The 16,887-nt window shown below is 40.7% G+C and overlaps 1 protein-coding gene across 3 annotated transcripts in view; it reads right to left on the bottom strand.

Annotated features, from left to right (window-relative positions):
- ROCK1 (Rho associated coiled-coil containing protein kinase 1) overlaps positions 1–16,887 on the bottom strand; it is a 145,628-nt gene that overhangs the window by 87,329 nt on the left and 41,412 nt on the right. For 2 of the 3 annotated variants that reach the window (XM_006139046.3, XM_075920910.1), the window contains exon 2: positions 5,988–6,069. In XM_006139046.3, coding sequence (XP_006139108.1) covers positions 5,988–6,069 — 82 coding nt within the window. Of the gene's footprint in view, positions 1–5,987; positions 6,070–16,887 lie in introns of those variants that run through there. The other variant, XM_075920911.1, reaches the window with a different exon arrangement.

Genomic DNA, 16,887 nt, shown 5'->3' with positions numbered 1-16,887 from the left:
AGACAGAGACTGCCTTCCTTGCAGAACACAGTTCACAGGGTCAGGGGGGTTAGACATAGCAGGGCACATGGAATTCCTGGAGAAGTCACACAATGGGGTTCAGAAGGGCTACTGAGGACACAGGAGCTAGTGGGGGGAAAACAACATTGAGCCTGGGACTCAATTGGCAGGGGGATGCAAAGCCACACGAGGACAGAGAATGCCAGGAGAAATGGCGATGTAGTTCAAATGAATTACACAAAGTTCTATATTAATATGCCTAGTTAGGAATTTATTTTTCAAAATAGTATTTCCTGAATCTTTCTGTAGTCTGTATTGTTACAGATATACTTATTGAGAGGTATTTTTAAATATATTAACAAAATAATTGAAACTTGTATGATTATATTGTATTATTTTGACAAATAAAATACACAGAGTTTTGCAGAATTCTAAACTACTGTGTGAAGAATTCACCCAGAAGTAATATTAAAACATCCATATTAAGAAAATCTTTCAAGCATATTGGATTTAAACACAAAAATCAAATGTACAATTCATTTACTCATAATTGTTCCTGCAACACCTGATGCTTCTTAAAAGGTATGTTTAAGACAAGGACTTGCTCATCTTCTTATTGGAAATCTTTATTCTGAAACCATGACCTCACTTTCATCACCATGGTAACAGAAAAATGCCATACTGTACAAGAACTTCACTGTAGGATCGAGCTGAGAAACAAACCGTTTCAATATTGAAAGCTTTCATTCAAAACAAATATCAAACAGCTACTGGAATGCAGAAATTCTGCATCTAGAGTGACCTGCTTATATACAGAATATAAAAGATCTTCGTTAAAAGGGCATGTATGCAAAAGACTTGAGAAACTAACATACCATATAGATATAAAATACACTGAAATAAATTCCTTAGAAAATACACTGTTGGTACTTTTATTACTTTTCTGTACTTGCAAAAGTGGGTTTTAATTTAAAACATGCAGTGGGAATCACTGTAATATTTATATAAACCTATCACTCTATAAACTACAATAATTTACAAACTCCCAGTGGGCAGATACTCTAATTCCAAATTTGGTCATAGATTAAAAACAGGCTATTTTAATCCATATAGGTCAACAATCACATGAGATTACATGGAAAAGCTTCACATTTTAGTATAAGAATGGAACAGCTTTTAAACAGCCCCATTTTTAAGGAGCATTTATAGCAGTAAACCTTTTTTATTTCCAAAATAGAATTTTAGACCAAAAAGGAAAGTTTGAAAGAATTGTGAGGACAGGAATTGACACTGCAGTAATCATTTAAAAAAAAATCCTAATTCTTTGGCATGCTACTGAAAGAGACTTGGTTTCCCTACATTGGGAGCATATTTAAAAGCAAAGATGAATACAGAAATTAATTTGCATATTTAAAAGGACAAATTTAAAGTAAAAAAACAGGAACATAGCTGAATTTACCTTAGTTTGAGTAGTCTTTTCTCTTGCTTTCTAACGCTAACCCATAGTTTACAGAGAAGTATATAATACAAAGATTTTAATAAATGATACTATATAAATATGGAATTACAAGTGTGATTCAGATTTTGTAAAAATGGTCAGTTTTTTTGGTAAATTTGCATAAGATCTAATTTAAGTTCTTTGACTATTTGAGCACGGTGACTTAGTCTAAGGCTAGAGGATCAGTAGGATTGACAGGGCTGATAGATAACAATCACCATGACAAATTTTTTCTGTTTGTTAACAACTGATTGCCTAACAATCCAATGACAAAAAGACTGTCAACACTGTAGGAAAAGCCTTCACATTAATGCAGAGGTATGTGCTAAACAGGTACTACGCTAAGCACTATTTGGAGCTAAATGTTTTGGCTTCTAGGTATTCAATAAACTTGAATAATAATATAGACCTAATAGATACTGATGGGAAATTTCTCTGTGAAGGAGAATTAACCATGCTTTTCCTCCTCCTCCAACGATATACCCCCTTCTCTCTACTTTCCATCCCCATTTATGGGCAAGAAAATAATTGGTCTTTTTTTTACTTGCAGTGATATTCTACATCAGTGGTCCCCAACCTTTCGTGTCTGCCGGGCACCCAGGGGCGGGGCTGCTCATGTGCCGGGCGCCCAGGGGCGAGGCCGTGGCCATGCATGGGCTGCATGCGCGGGGGTGCGGGCCGCCCATGCGCCCTGAGCCAGCACTGCGCATGTGCCACACGCCCGGGGCAGGGGCCGCCCACTCGCCCTGAGCCCAGGGACAGCACCACGCATGTGCCGCGCGCCCGGGGCAGGGAACACCCATGCGCCACACGCCTGGGGTAGGGAACACCCATGCGCCATGCACGCGGGGCTGGCACCATGCATGTGCCATGCGCCCGGGGCACGGCCAGCCCAGATGTTTCAGCGGGCACACATAAATGTTCCGGCGTGCACCTTGGCACCCGCAGGCACCGCGTTGGGGACCACTGCTATACATCAACCCTCTCTCACTTTTGCGGGGTTTGTTCTTCAGTGTCTGGATACTCTGTTAGACACGGAAATACAAGGATCTGTTAGTGCACATCTATAAAGTAGGGCTAAACTTGAAATAAGCTACGCAATTACCGTAGCTCAAGTCGGAATAGCTTATTTTGACTTTTGGCACTGTCTACACTGCAATTATTTCGAAATAGCTGACTTCCCTTACACCCCTCATACAATACAAAGAGGGTTACAGGAATCAAAGTAAGAAGCTCGTTATTTTGTATTTATTTCAAAATAATGGGCTTGCTGTGTAGACCTGCACTACATTATTTCAGAATGACTGACATTCTGAAATAACGCTGCTGTGTAGACATAGCTTTAGATACATGTGTATCTGGCAGAATAAGATAATTATAAGTACTCCATTGACTGGCTCTACTTTGGTATGCTCCAGCCAAACTGCGAACAGAATGGGGACTGGATTGTCCAAGCCATGGGTTGGGTTGTCCTTGCCCAATTGTTAATTTGAATCTCCTTCGGCAAATACATTTTCATTGTGTAATCTTTTTTCATTTTATCTTATTATACCTGGTTTTTTTTAAATTCATCTTTAATTCTTTTATATTTTGAACAATGACACAAACAAGAAAATGTAGTTAAAACACTCTAAGTTGTTATAGTTGGCTATTTTAAAATGTAATTGTTTTGCATGTCTCTCAAGTTGGACTGCGAAAGCAAATCAGCAAGCTTTAGTTTTTGTTGTAGGCAATTTCATTTTAGGGTCTTAGAACAATGCTACAATATTTAGATTGCAAACACTGCAAGAGCGTATTACTTTGGTTCTTCTAAAACTATTTTCCATTGGAACTAAAAAAAAAAAAAACTAGAAAGAAAAATAGAATTGTTGCAATATTTCTTAGGATGTGTAAAAGCTTTTTTGTATTATTATTATAGTAACACTATCTATCAAATAAGACCTGACTATGTCTCTTTATGGCAACTACTGTCTCAAACTCACCCCACTGTGTCATGGCATTTTGCACATGGAGCACTGTGATCTTATTTCCTTTGCTTTTGTTGTATATATCTCCACCTTGATACTATTTCAGGCTGTACTGTTATGCTTCCATCTATGATATATAATTTTTACTTAGAGAAATAGGTTTTAATGAAGATGCAAATGTGAGTTTCATTTTCTTACCACTAATTCAAAGTTTTCTAAGCCTAGTTGTTTTCTAATCATCAAAATGACATTAATTTTAATTGCTGCAATGAATATTTTATTTGCCCAGCTCTACCTTCCCCTTTCTCCAATAAAGTTTCACCACACCTTCTTTGAGAACAACTGAATACACAATATGTTCATGATAACAAGGTTATACTACCTTAGGTGTAACTTCAGTTGTAGGAAGTTAAACAAAACACTTGATCTTAGGCATCTGAGCAACCAGGCAGCAAAAAAACTCTTACCTAAATCCAAGTGGGCTCTACTTATTTCATTTTTCACTAGACACCGTATTAGGGATAGAAGTTTATCAAGTAAGATTATTTGAAAATTCATGGTCTGATCATGAGGGAAAAAAACAAACCCAAATTTATAGTAAAAATGTTAAGTCATAAATTAATTGCATTATTTTAATCATATTTTTCCCTATTATACAATAAATGCAATTACAAGTTATTTAATATTAAACAGCCTTAAAAATAAAATACTTTAAAAACACTATTATAATGCCGGTCAGTTCAGTTCACAGTAACACCAAGCTCCATATCAGCACCTTCTCCATCCTCAAATAATAAGGTGGACTGATTTAAAATCAGAGTAATTAAAATAATTTATTTTAATCATGATTTAAAAATCAAGCAAGCTGGAAACCACAATTTAAATAATCCGTTTTAATCTTGTTTTGCATTCATACTTTTTAGTTATTTTCCTAAAGGCTGATTCTTCATGGTTGGTAACTATTACAAAACACGTCAAATGTGCAACTGAATTTGGAACTTTTTGTTAACCAGCACACACTTTAGTTACACATTGATTTAAACAACTGTAGAGCTTAACATATAATCACTGTCGTAACTTACTTTTTTATTATGATAGAAAACAGCAAATTAAGCATTTTCTTATTTACTAGACTAGAGGATCATTTTAACTCATGATTTGTGTCAAGCTCTATTTGGCTAGAAATTGGAATTCCATTATAATGGACAAAAACATTTAAATGTCTTCTTGATTTTTTAAAATATTTTAAATAAAACTATTTTAAATGAACTGGACATGTATGAAAGAGGATTTCTTAAAACAAGTTTTGCTTTTAAAATTAACAAATGTAATCAATAATAGTAGTAGTATTGATAGCTAGTGATTTAAACTGAGTTTTTCTAGTCACCATGTCCTTCAACATTTTAGAACTAATAGATCTCATCCTCTCATATCTAGTTTTTATTTGCTGATTGGATGGGAAAAACACAGCAATGCTTGTGTTTAATGTCTAATCAGTTTCTTAACTTTGAATGAACTAGTCATTAAACTGAACCAGCAAAATAAGCTGAAAGAAAATATCCTCTGTTCCTACAAAAAAAGGCTACTCCTGTCTCAAATTTGTTTAGTACTTCAGCAAACTCCCGTTCAAGGTGCTTAGCCACTGACTTCCAACAGTCCAATAGATTCACTTGCTTTAAAACTTCATCAGCAAACATGCACTGCTTAAAGCTTGGTAGAGTAGCATACAGTCCCTTACTTCTGAGAATTTAGTATGCTGAATGTGAAAGGGGGAAACAGAGGCACTGCTTAAAGTACTAGCATTCCCTCTAGCTTCAAAGTGAAATGGATCCTCACTTCTGCCAGTAGGACAGCTGTAGCACAAATTTTGACAGGGAAAGTCAATCTTCCAGATTGAGAAGAATATAGAAAAAAGTATGATCCAGGCTTACATTTTCAAATTTACTAATGAGTTTTAGTGTCCCAACATAAAATACCTTGAAGGGTCTCGATTTTCAGGATTGGGTGTTCAGTCTTTTCTGAAAGTCCGGCACCTTTAAAATTTCAAGACTCAAAAAATGTACTTATGATTTTCACAAGCCAATTACAGAGGAAGTGTGTGTAATTCACCTTCATATGCATATCTGGCACTGTTCCTTGGCTTGAACAAAGACAATAACTGGATGTCCTATTATAAAATCACCTTTCCATACATTTAACACCTCATACACATCAAAAGCTAAGTTTGGGACACTTCCAGCCCACTCAATTAGCCTCATTAGCAGTGGCACTATAATTGACAGGGTATTTTCTCCCCCCCCCCCCCCTTTTTCTGTTCTGGGTTCCTTTATTTTCCACTCCAGCTCATCTGAAGAAGTAGGTTTTGGTCCACAAAAGCTCATGATATCATATATATTTGTGTTAGTCTCTAATGTGCCACAGGAATACTCACTGTTTGTAACTTTTGAAATTTTAAATCTTAGTATTAATAACTTTATTAGTTAAAATTTATTTGATAATATAATAAAATACTAAATACTTACATCTGTTTAAAAAGTTGTCTATATTTTTGTTTTTTCTTAAGGCAGGGAAATCCAAATCATACACCAAAGCATCCAATCCATCCTGAACACAGAAAAAAAAACACAAACAAAATTATATCTCCTTTTGAAACACAATTAAGTCTTATGTTAAATCAAAATCAGACAAACAATTGACCTTGCCAAATTTCCACACTAATGAAATTAAAGTTTGCTAATTGCATAATAAACTTTAAATACATTTAAGGCAATACACTGATTTTGCCTGCATATCTGCCTAAAACACAAATTCCATGCATCCTATAAAAGGGGAAAGAAAGAAAAAAAAACAAGAGAAAAAGATGGACAATTTGTTTTAAAAGAAAAAAAAAGCATGCCATTTCTCAAGTACTCTTCTTGTACCTTGTTATCCATTCTAGAAAGTGAAGAAAACATAATTTTGATGTGGACTAAAGTGTACTACTGCCAAAGAGTAAAGTATGTCATAGCAAGAAGCACAAGCCAGGTGAGGCTGGACAGGAAGCTGCCTGAGTAGCTCAGACAGCACCTGGGCCAGCCACACTGGCTGCTGCAGGGGCAGTCTGGTACCCCCTCCACTCCTTCCACAAGCAACAACAAGAGATTGGGTGGGAAAGGGACTAAGTACTAGAGAGCAGTTCCCAGGCAATCATAGCTGAGAAGCTGGCGCTCTGGGCGGAGGCAGCATGCAGAGCCAACCTTGCCACAGATCCACCTAGGAGCTGAGGAACCGATGTAATGCCACTTCTGGGGAGAGACACAGAACCAAGTAGAAGCAATATCAGTGCCACCACCGTAGCAGCAGGGGTACTATGCCATGTCCGGCCATCTGTCTGCCTACGTACACACAAGCAACAGCAAGTACCCTGGGCTGCACACCTCCATACACCTGCGCACCCCACCCCACCCCAAGCATCTGGGGCACCCTCAGGCTGCCCTTAGAACTTAGTCTGGGGTATATAGTGCAAGTCATGGACAGGTTCAGGCAGTGGATTTTTATTTGCTGCCCATGACTTTTATTAAAAAATCCCATGACTAAAACAAACTTATTCGTAAGTAGGGTCCTACCAAATTCATCATTTTGGTCAATTTCCCAGATAAGATTTTAAAAATCCTGTATTTCATGATTTCAGCTATTTATATTTTAAATATCAATGTTGTAATTGTAGGAGTACCATCCCAAAAATAAGTTGTGGGGAGGGGGATTGCAAGGTTATTATAGGGAGGGTTGCAGTACTGCTATTCTTACTTCTGTACTTATGGCAGCACTGCATTCAGAGCTGGGTAGCTGGAGAGTTACAACTGCTAGCCTGGACCACATCTCTCAAGGCAGAGCCACTCCCAGCAGTGCTGCTGAAGTAAGGATGGCATGGTATAGTGTTGCCACCCTTATTCCTGTGCTGCTGTGCTACCTTCCACCCAAGCTCTGAAGGCAGCACAGAAGAAAGAATGGCAATCACACTACCTCCTCCTTAAAAAACAAAAAAACACCACTGTGTGACCCGCTCCCTTGCAAATCCCTTTTGGGTCAGGCCCCCCAATTTGGGAAATGCTGGTCCTGTCCCTCCACATTAAATTTGTATAGGACAGGGTAACAGACCAATTTCATGGTCCAGAACACATTTTTCATGACAGTGAATTTGGTAGGGCCTGACTCATAAGCATGTGATTTTATATAGAAGTGTTTTGCTGCAACAAAGCTTAGCATAGAATAAGAAACAGTCAGCTATGAGTCCTCTAGCTACTATAAAAGTGTAAAGTATTAGGGCTTATGTCAAGGCTGTTCCCCACTCTGGCACTTTGAGTGCAGAAGGGGGTGGCCCACAAGAGACCTTAAAAATACCATGACTAAATTAGGCTTCTGCTTAAAAGCTTCCCAAGATCACAGGTTCCCTTCAGAGGTGTCTGCCACCAGGCAAGCGGAAAAAACAAACAAACAAACAAAAAAAAAAAACACCTTTTCTTCTTGAACCCAGGAAGAAAGCAGTTGGTACCTTCTTCCAGAGGGTTACCCCAAACTCTTACCACAAAAGAGCTTGGGGAAAGAAAAAAAAAAAAGCAATCTCTGATAGATAACAGGAGGTCTGTGTATGCATGCCTAGGACTGAGAGGTTAGCTGTCAGGACACAGAAATCAAATCACCACCTTAAAAAAGGTGATTTTATTAAACAAAACAAAGAGACATACTTGATAAAGCATACTTGGTTGCTAGGTGTTGTAAAGTAACTGAGAAAAGAACAATCTAAAAAACAGAGAAATTCCATCCCTGGGATACAGCTTAAAGTACGAAGGGGCACGTGGACTTGGCACAGAGAAGTTTTAACAAAACAACAAAATGAAGAAAATAACCTGATCGCATCTACATGGACATTTCCTATCATTCACAGATCTGTGCTTCAAGGTCCTATTTCACAGAACTGGAAAGGAGCTTGAGAGGTCACGGAGTCCGATCCCCTGCCCTCATAGCAGGACCAAGTACCATCCCTGACAAATTTGCCTCAGATCCCTAAATGGCCCCCTCAAGGGCTTGAACACACAACCCTGGATTTAGCAGGCCAATGCTCAAACCACTGAGTTATCCCTCCATGCACAGTATTCTTTGTAGGCAGGGTAGTCCTGCCTGGTTCAATTCATCTTGTTCCCCCAGCTCCCAACTGAAAACCAACACAAAGAAAAAAGCAAGCAGAGTTTCTCTCATTTCAGATCTCAACACCTTCCACCACTCTCTCCTGGCTCCCTGACAACACCTCCTAGCTACCTGAGTTTAACCCTTTGGTTACTGAATGCTAGGGTGTTCAGAAAAGGCCGGCACTCTTCCTATCCATCACAGCTTGTCTTAATCAAAAGTGACAAGCTGAGGCACAGGCACCAATTCCATGAGTGCCCTGGCTGGAGCGCACACAGAGGAAAATTAATGGGTGCAGAACACCCATCTGCCCCAAGTTCTCCTCTCATTCATCCCCTCCCTCCCCCCACACATCTCGGGTGCTGACAGCCTCACTGACCAACTCCTACTCCTCCTCCCCACCCCCAGCACTCTAAAGTGCCAGGAACAGCTGATTTGCAGCATTCAAGCTCTGGGAGAGAGGGGTAGGAACAGGGACAAAGAGTGCTTGGGGGAAGAGGTAGGGAAGAGGTGGGCAGGATAGAAACAGGGACAGGAAAAGGCAGGAAGGGGTGGAGTAGGGTTGGGTCCTGGAGCGGTAGGGGCAAGCACACCTCTACCCCCAGCAAGAAGAGAAACTGATGTCTATAGCAGTGGTGTAAATATATGTAGGCCCTTTTATTGCACACTCAAAGTTCCCTAGTAAACAATTTGGATATCAAAGTGGAATATATCATAGCTAGGTATGTAAAAATCCCATTTTAAAAGTTAAAAAATACCGTGTAACTGGTTAACCAGGATCCCACAACAAGGAGCTGCTCCAGTCTGACCAGGCTAGAACAACTGCCCACCCTCAGAATGGTGCGGTGGGCCTGGACAGTCTGGAACAGCCCTCTACCCGCAAGGCAACATGGGCAGTGACCTGCTCCAGCCCATCTGGGCCCGCCACACTGTGGACTGCTCTAGCCAGTCAGGGCAAGGCCTGCCATACCCTAGGTGGGGGATGGGAAGGCGCTGCTCCGGTCGGCCAAAGCACACTGCAAGCTGCTCCAGCCAGGCCTCCTCTTAACCGGTTACCCCAGTAAGCTTGCTGGTAAGGCAAATGCTTATCGGGTAACTGGTTAATCTTTTACATTCTTAATCATAGCACATCAGGAAACTTTCACTGCATAATAGCAAGGTCCATATAAAAAGTTAATGTTCTCCAACCACCTTCAGCTGCACTGTATATTACTTGCTGCTCACTAGCTGATAATCTACACAAGCCTTAGGATACTCAAGAACACGCACAAATGCATACAAGATATTTTGCAGGTCCTATAAAGTACTATGTGCTTTCCCATTACGAGTGGAATGTGCTCTTAACTTCACAGGAAGCATATAGCACCTCACATGGCTATGCCTTATAGGTCTGATAATAAAACAAACTCTACCTCACAACAAAAAATGGTACCTCATCTAATAAAAGCCCATCAAGTGTCCTGGATGACTATACTTTTGATGAGAAAAACTGTTTTGAGACCTTCAATTGCAGTCAGATGTTTATGTGGCAACAAAAATAAATCAGAGTGAACTGAGTTAGTGTAAGACCTGAAACTTTGTAGATTAAGTCTTGACCAACACCATAAAATAAGCCCACACTATTGATCAATATCCCAAAAACTCTCATGGCTGGAAAATAAATGCTCTGATATACGCCATTTGAAAATCTATTTTTTCAAAAAACATTACATTAGACAGCACAACAAAACCAAATTTTTCTGGCTTAAAAAAATAAAAAGCTTTCCATATACTTTCAATTTCAACATGTTTTTACTATAGTTCATATCACAACATTTTAGAGCTTGAATGAATGCCATCTGAATGAAAATTACTAAAAATCTTGGAATCCATACTGTTGAACAGAAAAGTAATACAAATGATAAAAAAACTAAGTACAGATTAAACCTCCCTAGTCAGGCACCCTCGGGGCCTGAATTGTCCCAAACCAGGGAGTTTGCTGGACCAGAGGTGGTCAATGTTTCCCTGCTGGCTGCCCCACTACCGGCTCCTCTCTTTGGGGTTCTCAAGGCTTGGGCTCCCCGCCCTGCTGCCACCAGGAGTTCCCCGGAGTTCCCCAGCCAGGGCCACCCAGCCCTGACAAGTTGTTCAGCCACCAATACCCCTGATAATTCTGGGGGTTCCCCCTCCCATCCTGTATCCTATCTTCACAGAGCAGAGAGAAGACACAACAGGGCTTGGGATGGAAGGAGTTTGCTGGCTGCTTTTGGAAGTGGTGCAGGGCCTCAGGAGCAGCCTGAGGTAATCAGTGTCCAGTTGGAGCTCACATCCTGAAACTCTACCCCAGTCATGAACCCCCTCCTCCACTCCAAGCCCCTGCCCAAGCACCCCTGAATCCAAACATCCTCCCAGAACCCACACTTAGAACCTCCACCAGCACCCTAATTGCCTGTCCCAAGCTCAGCTTAGAGCCCCTCTCGCACTCCAAATACCTCAATCCAAGACCAAAGCCTGCACCCCAACCCTCTGCCCCAACTGAAAGTGAGGGAGGATGGGGGAGGAAGGATGGAGTGACCAGGGGTGAAGCCTTGGAAAAAGAGCACAAAGGAGGTGGAGTAAGGGTATTTGGATCTGAGGTAGATCTAGGGTTACACTTAAATTCAAAAAGTGATCTCATGTTTAAAAAGGTTGGAGACCACTGTACTAGAGCAATATATAAAAGGTTCAGTTTATAAATACATGGAAGATAAAAGGGTAATCACTAGCAGCCAACATAGATTTACTAAGAATAAATCATACCAAGCCAACTTTGATTTCCTTCGACAGAGTAACTGGTATGGGGATGGAGGACTGTGGTGGACAAACATACCTGTCAAGTATCAGAGGGGTAGCTGTGTTAGTCTGAATCTGCAAATTTCTCATGTTGACTTGGCTGACCTAGTCAATTTTTTTTTAAATATTTCATTTACCTATTTTAGATAAGCAAAGCTGATTTTTAAAAACTTGAATGTTTAAATTTAAAAAAGTATATGCTTGTTTTGTTAAAATATTACGTTTGCTGTTGAAGAAAAAAATCCAGACTATATAACATTGTTGTTTTAGTTAAATACAACAATTTAAATGTCTGTCTGGTGATGTTCTCCTTTTCTAATACAGAATAGCAAGAAAATCTTCCAAATATTAACGATTAACCCAGGGGTTCTCAAACTCTGTGATACCGCAACCCCCCTCTAAGTTGCTCGTGACCCTCCAGGGGGTCAGGACCCACAGTTTGAGAAACACCGGATTAACATGTTGAAATGGAGATAATTCACCTCCCAATGATTTCATAAATATCTGCTTCAATTTCCTTTGATAAATGAAATAACCAAACAATCATTAATTTTCTGATATAAATGTAAAACTAATCCCAAAAGTTTTCAAAATAAATCACTGTTTAAAAATGCATAAAATAAATCAATGTTCTAAAAATGAAAACAACATCTGAGTTGTGAAGAATATGTATTAAGGTTATAACAACCAACAAGGATGCACTTTTATGTAGAAAACCATGATTAAATCAATTCAGAGGGGTAACCGTATTAGTCTGTAACTTTAAAAAAAATGAGCATTCCCGTGGAACCTTAGAGACTAACAAAAATATTTACAGTATCATGAGCTATCATGGGCAAAATAAATGAAGTGGGTTTTGACCACGAGAACTCATGATACTTATATGTATTTGTGTTAGTCTTTAAGGTGCCACAGGACTATACACTGTTTTTACGATTAAATCAAGTCTTCCTCACAAGTTATTTAAATCATGATTTAAATCAATTTGCTTTAAATCAAATCCACCCTGCCTCAATCATTTTAAAATGAAAGGAGACTGCAGCCATGTGCTCTACATAAGCAACCTCAGCAAGTTTGCAGATGACACTAAGCTAGGAGGAGAGGTAGATATGCTGGGGGGTAGGGATAGGGTCCAGAGTGACCTAGACAAATTGGAAGATTGGACCAAAAGAAATCTGATGAGGTTCAACAAGGATATGTGCAAGGTCCTGCACTAGGGACAGAAAAAATCCCAAGCTTTGTTACAGGCTGGGGACCGAATGACTAAGCAGCAGCTCAGCAGAAAAGGACCTGGGGATTACAGTGGATGACAAACTGGATGTGAGTCAATAGTGTGGCATGTTAAATTTAGATTAATCGGCTAATCAAATAGTCAATGGAATTAGCATTGACTATTTAATAAGGCGCCTCTGCCTTTGAAGTGTAGCAACAGCCCCACTTAGCAGTCCCCCACTGGCCTTGTGCTCCCCGCAGCGTTTCAAAGAAGCAGTGCTGCATGGAGCCCAGGGTCACGGGGAGCTGGCTTTTAAGCTTCCATTTTGTCCCCCATGATGCTGCCTCTGGGAAGCAAGCGGCTTTGTAGGAACCAAAACGCACAGGGAGCCTGCTTAAAAGCTGGCTCCCCTTAGACACCAGCTCTGCCTCTCCTTGCTGCCTCTGGCACAGAGGCAGAAAGGGATGGAGGCTGCATGTAATCATTTGGATTAACCAATAAGACTAGGAAAAACTTCCTAACTAATGTCCATCCTAAACCTCCCATGCTGCAATTTAAGCCCCTTGCATCTTGTCCTATCATCAGGAGGGAAAGGAAAATAATTTTTCTCCCTCCTCCTTGTAACACCCTTTTAGGTATTTGAAAGCTGCTATCATGTCTCCTCTCATTCTTCACTATTCCAAAAGCAATAAACCCAGTTCTTTCAGTCTTCCCTCGTAGGTTATGTTTTCTAGACCTTTAAACATTTTTGTTGCTCTTCTCTGGATGCTCTCCAATTTCTCCACATCGTTCTTGAAGAGTGGTGCCCAGAACTGGAACAATATTCCAATTTAGGCCTAATCAGTACAGAGTAGAGCAAAAGATTACTTCTTGCATCATGCATTAATCAGGAATGTTATGAGCAACCCAGAATCATGTTTGAATTTTATGCAACAATGTCATACTGTTGACTCATATTTAGCTTGTGATCCTTTATGACCACCAGATCCTTTTCTGCAGTACTCCCCCCTAGACAGTCGTTTCTCATTTTGTAGGTGTGCAACTGACTGTTCCTTCGTAAGTGGGGTACTTTGCATTTGTCCTTATTAAACTTCATTCTACTCACCTCAGTACATTTCTCCAGTTTGCCCAGATCATTTTGAATTATGACCCTAACCTCCAAAACACTTGCAACCCCACCCAGCTTGGCATTACCTGCAAATTTAATAAGCGTACTCTCTATGCCAATATCCAAATCGTTGAGGAAGATATGTAACAGAACCAGTCCCAAACTGATCCCTGCAGAACCCCAATTGTTACACCTTTCCAGCATGACTGTGAACCATTCATAACTACTCTGAGAACAGTTATCCAGCCAGTTATGTACCCACCTTATAGTAACCCCATCTATGCTGTATTTCCCTAGTTTATTGATATGAAGCTCATACAAGGTTGTATCAAATGCTTTACACTAAAGTCTAGTTAAATCACATCTCCTGCTTTCCCCTTATCCACAAGCCTTTTTATCTTAACATAGAAAGCTATCAGACTGGTTTGACATGATCTGTTCATTACAAATCCATGCTGACTGTTACTTATCTGGAACATAAGACGATGTTTGCAGATGAACTCCTTAATTATTTGCTCCATTTTAATAAATAATTAAGGGAAACATTCAGTAATGAAGTTGTTTACCTAGAAAGTGAACATTTAGTATTACTTATCAAGTATTGATCTCTTTTTGCTTTGGTGTTGGCACATACGTTTTATTTGTTTGTCTACATCTTAACTGATCAAATACTTCCCCCCCATATCAAAATTATGATTTTCAGATAAACTGCTAATCAAAAATAGCAGTATACAGGCAGCCCCCGGGTTACGTACAAGAGAGGGACTGTACGTTTGTTCTTAAGTTGAATCTGTATGTAAGTCAGAACTGGCATCCAGATTCAACTGCTGCTGAAACTGATCAGCAGCTGATTCCAGGAAGCCCGGGGCAGAGCAACTCTGCCTCGGGCTTCCTGTAGTCAGCACTGGTCAGTTTCAGCAGCGGCTGACTTGGGGACACCTGGGGCAGAGCAGCTGGGGTGCTGCTGGGTTGCTCTAGTAGCACTGCTCCTCGGCGCTACTGGACCAACCCAGCAGCACCCAAGCTGAGTTGCCCCAGGCGTCCTGATACAGCCGCTGCTGAAACTGCGCCTCTCCCCCCCCCTCCGCAGACCAGGGAGACGCGGGCGGTGGACTGAGACGCACCGTGGTCCCGCTGCCCGGGTCCTCCGCGGCTTTGCTCCGGGTCTCCCTGGTCTGCTGGAGACCAGCAGACCAGGGAGACGGGGAGCAAAGCCGCGGAGCACGCAGGCAGCGGGACAGCCCAGACGCATAGAAAAGGTTGGTTACAGTATATCAATCCTTGCCCAATAGGGACTCAATTTATTAACACATTCAGAAATATTCCATTAGTATCCAACATAATAGTTTTACATAAGATCTATAAGACACTGATTTCCTTCCAATCTTTGAAAGACAATATGCCCAAGATTATATAGCAAATTAATCCAGCTCCCTAACAATGTTCCCTCTAAACTGCACTGCAGCACAGCTTCACAGGTGACTAATCAGCCCCACCCAATCAGAGGCTCAGGGCTCCTTGCATGCAGTTGACTGACTGAGCAGGGCTGGTTAATCACCTGTGAAGCTGTGCTGCCTCACAGCTTAGAGCAGGGGTGGGCAATAATTTTTTTTAAAAAGGGGGCCACTTCAGAAATTTCTGAAGTGGCACTGGGCCACCCCGGAAGGCACGGGGCTAGACTTCTTGTGCTTTCCTCCCATCCTGATTGGCCTGGGGTATCCTGGAGGTGGGGGAGCACCAGGGCAGCCACGGATGGATCCACCGTCTTGGCAGCCCTTTGCCCACCCCTGGCTTAGAGGGAACACTGCTCCCTAACCTTCCCTGCTATCCACAGTGGGCAATTCAGCTACAATTTTTTAAAGCAGGCCATTTATACACTGACTAAATATTAATATGGATGCTGACAACTAAAACTCTCAAAAAGGTGAGTTTTTCTTCTTCTAAACCAGCTGACTTTTTAGAATGGGTAGTTCTAATTTTGGAAGGCTAAACAACATATTCTCTGGCACAGAAAACTAGAAATCTGGTGAGTGAAGCAGGAGAGGAGGCAGAGGACAGATGCAGACATAGAACAAATTTAATGCATTAAGTTTCCACTAGGAATATTAAAAAGTGTTTATTCAGGTTAACATGTAACTGACAAAATTTATCAGCTACACATTAACATGGGGGGAGAAGGAGCAGAAGTGGCTTAGCAGGCAGCAGACTCTGATCCAGAGGAAGCAGGGCAAATGGGGTAAGAGGGTGAAAGGCATGCGTGTAACCGTGAAGGTTAACCCATGAAGGTTAGCCGTTTACATGTTTACACTATCACATCCCTAGTTTCCACATCTGTATTTATAAAAAGTGAGATAAGATTAACAAGTGATTAGAGAAATGAAATACAACGATATAAGACAAGAGCCATATTTTGATGTGACCAAATAACACAAATAGAAGAGGCAATTCCTAGGCTTATATGGTTTAGAAAGAATTTTCAGTAATTTTTTCATTTAAAGTAAAATTGTCCTGAAAATTGTCAAAATTCTTTTAAAAAAATTGTGAATACTAGTTTCTCAAGATGAAAAATTAGATAAGAACTTAAGAACAGCCACACTGGGTCAGACCAACGGTCCATCTAGCCCAATATCCTGTTTGCCGACAGTGGCCAATACCAGATGCCCCAGAAGCAGGGAACACAAAAGGTAGTCCTTACGTGATCCCTCTTCTATCACCCATTTCCAGACAAATGGAGGCTAGGGACACCATTTCTACCCATCCTGGGCTAGCAGGGCTCAACAAGTAATACAATCTACTCACCTGTGGTGAATAGATTGTAACCCGGAAGAGCTGGGTTCGGGCGACCTGCGCGAGCAGGGCTCACTGCAGTTCGGCGAGCCCTGCTAATAGCCATTGATTGATCTAATCTCCACGAATCTATCTAGCTCTTTTTTGAACCGTTGAAGTCCTAGCGAAGACCACATCCTCTGGCAAGGAGTTCCACAGGCTGACTGTGCACTTACTGAAGTAAAGCTTCCTTTTGTTTGTTTTAAACCTGCTGTCTATTAATTTCATTTGGTGACCTCTAGTTCTTATATTGTGGGAATAAGTAAATAACTTTTCCTTATTCACTTTTTCCATACCAGTC

This window comes from Pelodiscus sinensis, chromosome 2 (genome assembly GCF_049634645.1).
Source record: "Pelodiscus sinensis isolate JC-2024 chromosome 2, ASM4963464v1, whole genome shotgun sequence".
Taxonomy (NCBI): domain Eukaryota; kingdom Metazoa; phylum Chordata; order Testudines; family Trionychidae; genus Pelodiscus; species Pelodiscus sinensis.
The sequence above is the reverse complement of the archived record's forward strand: the minus strand, read 5'-3'. Positions and strand labels throughout refer to the sequence as shown.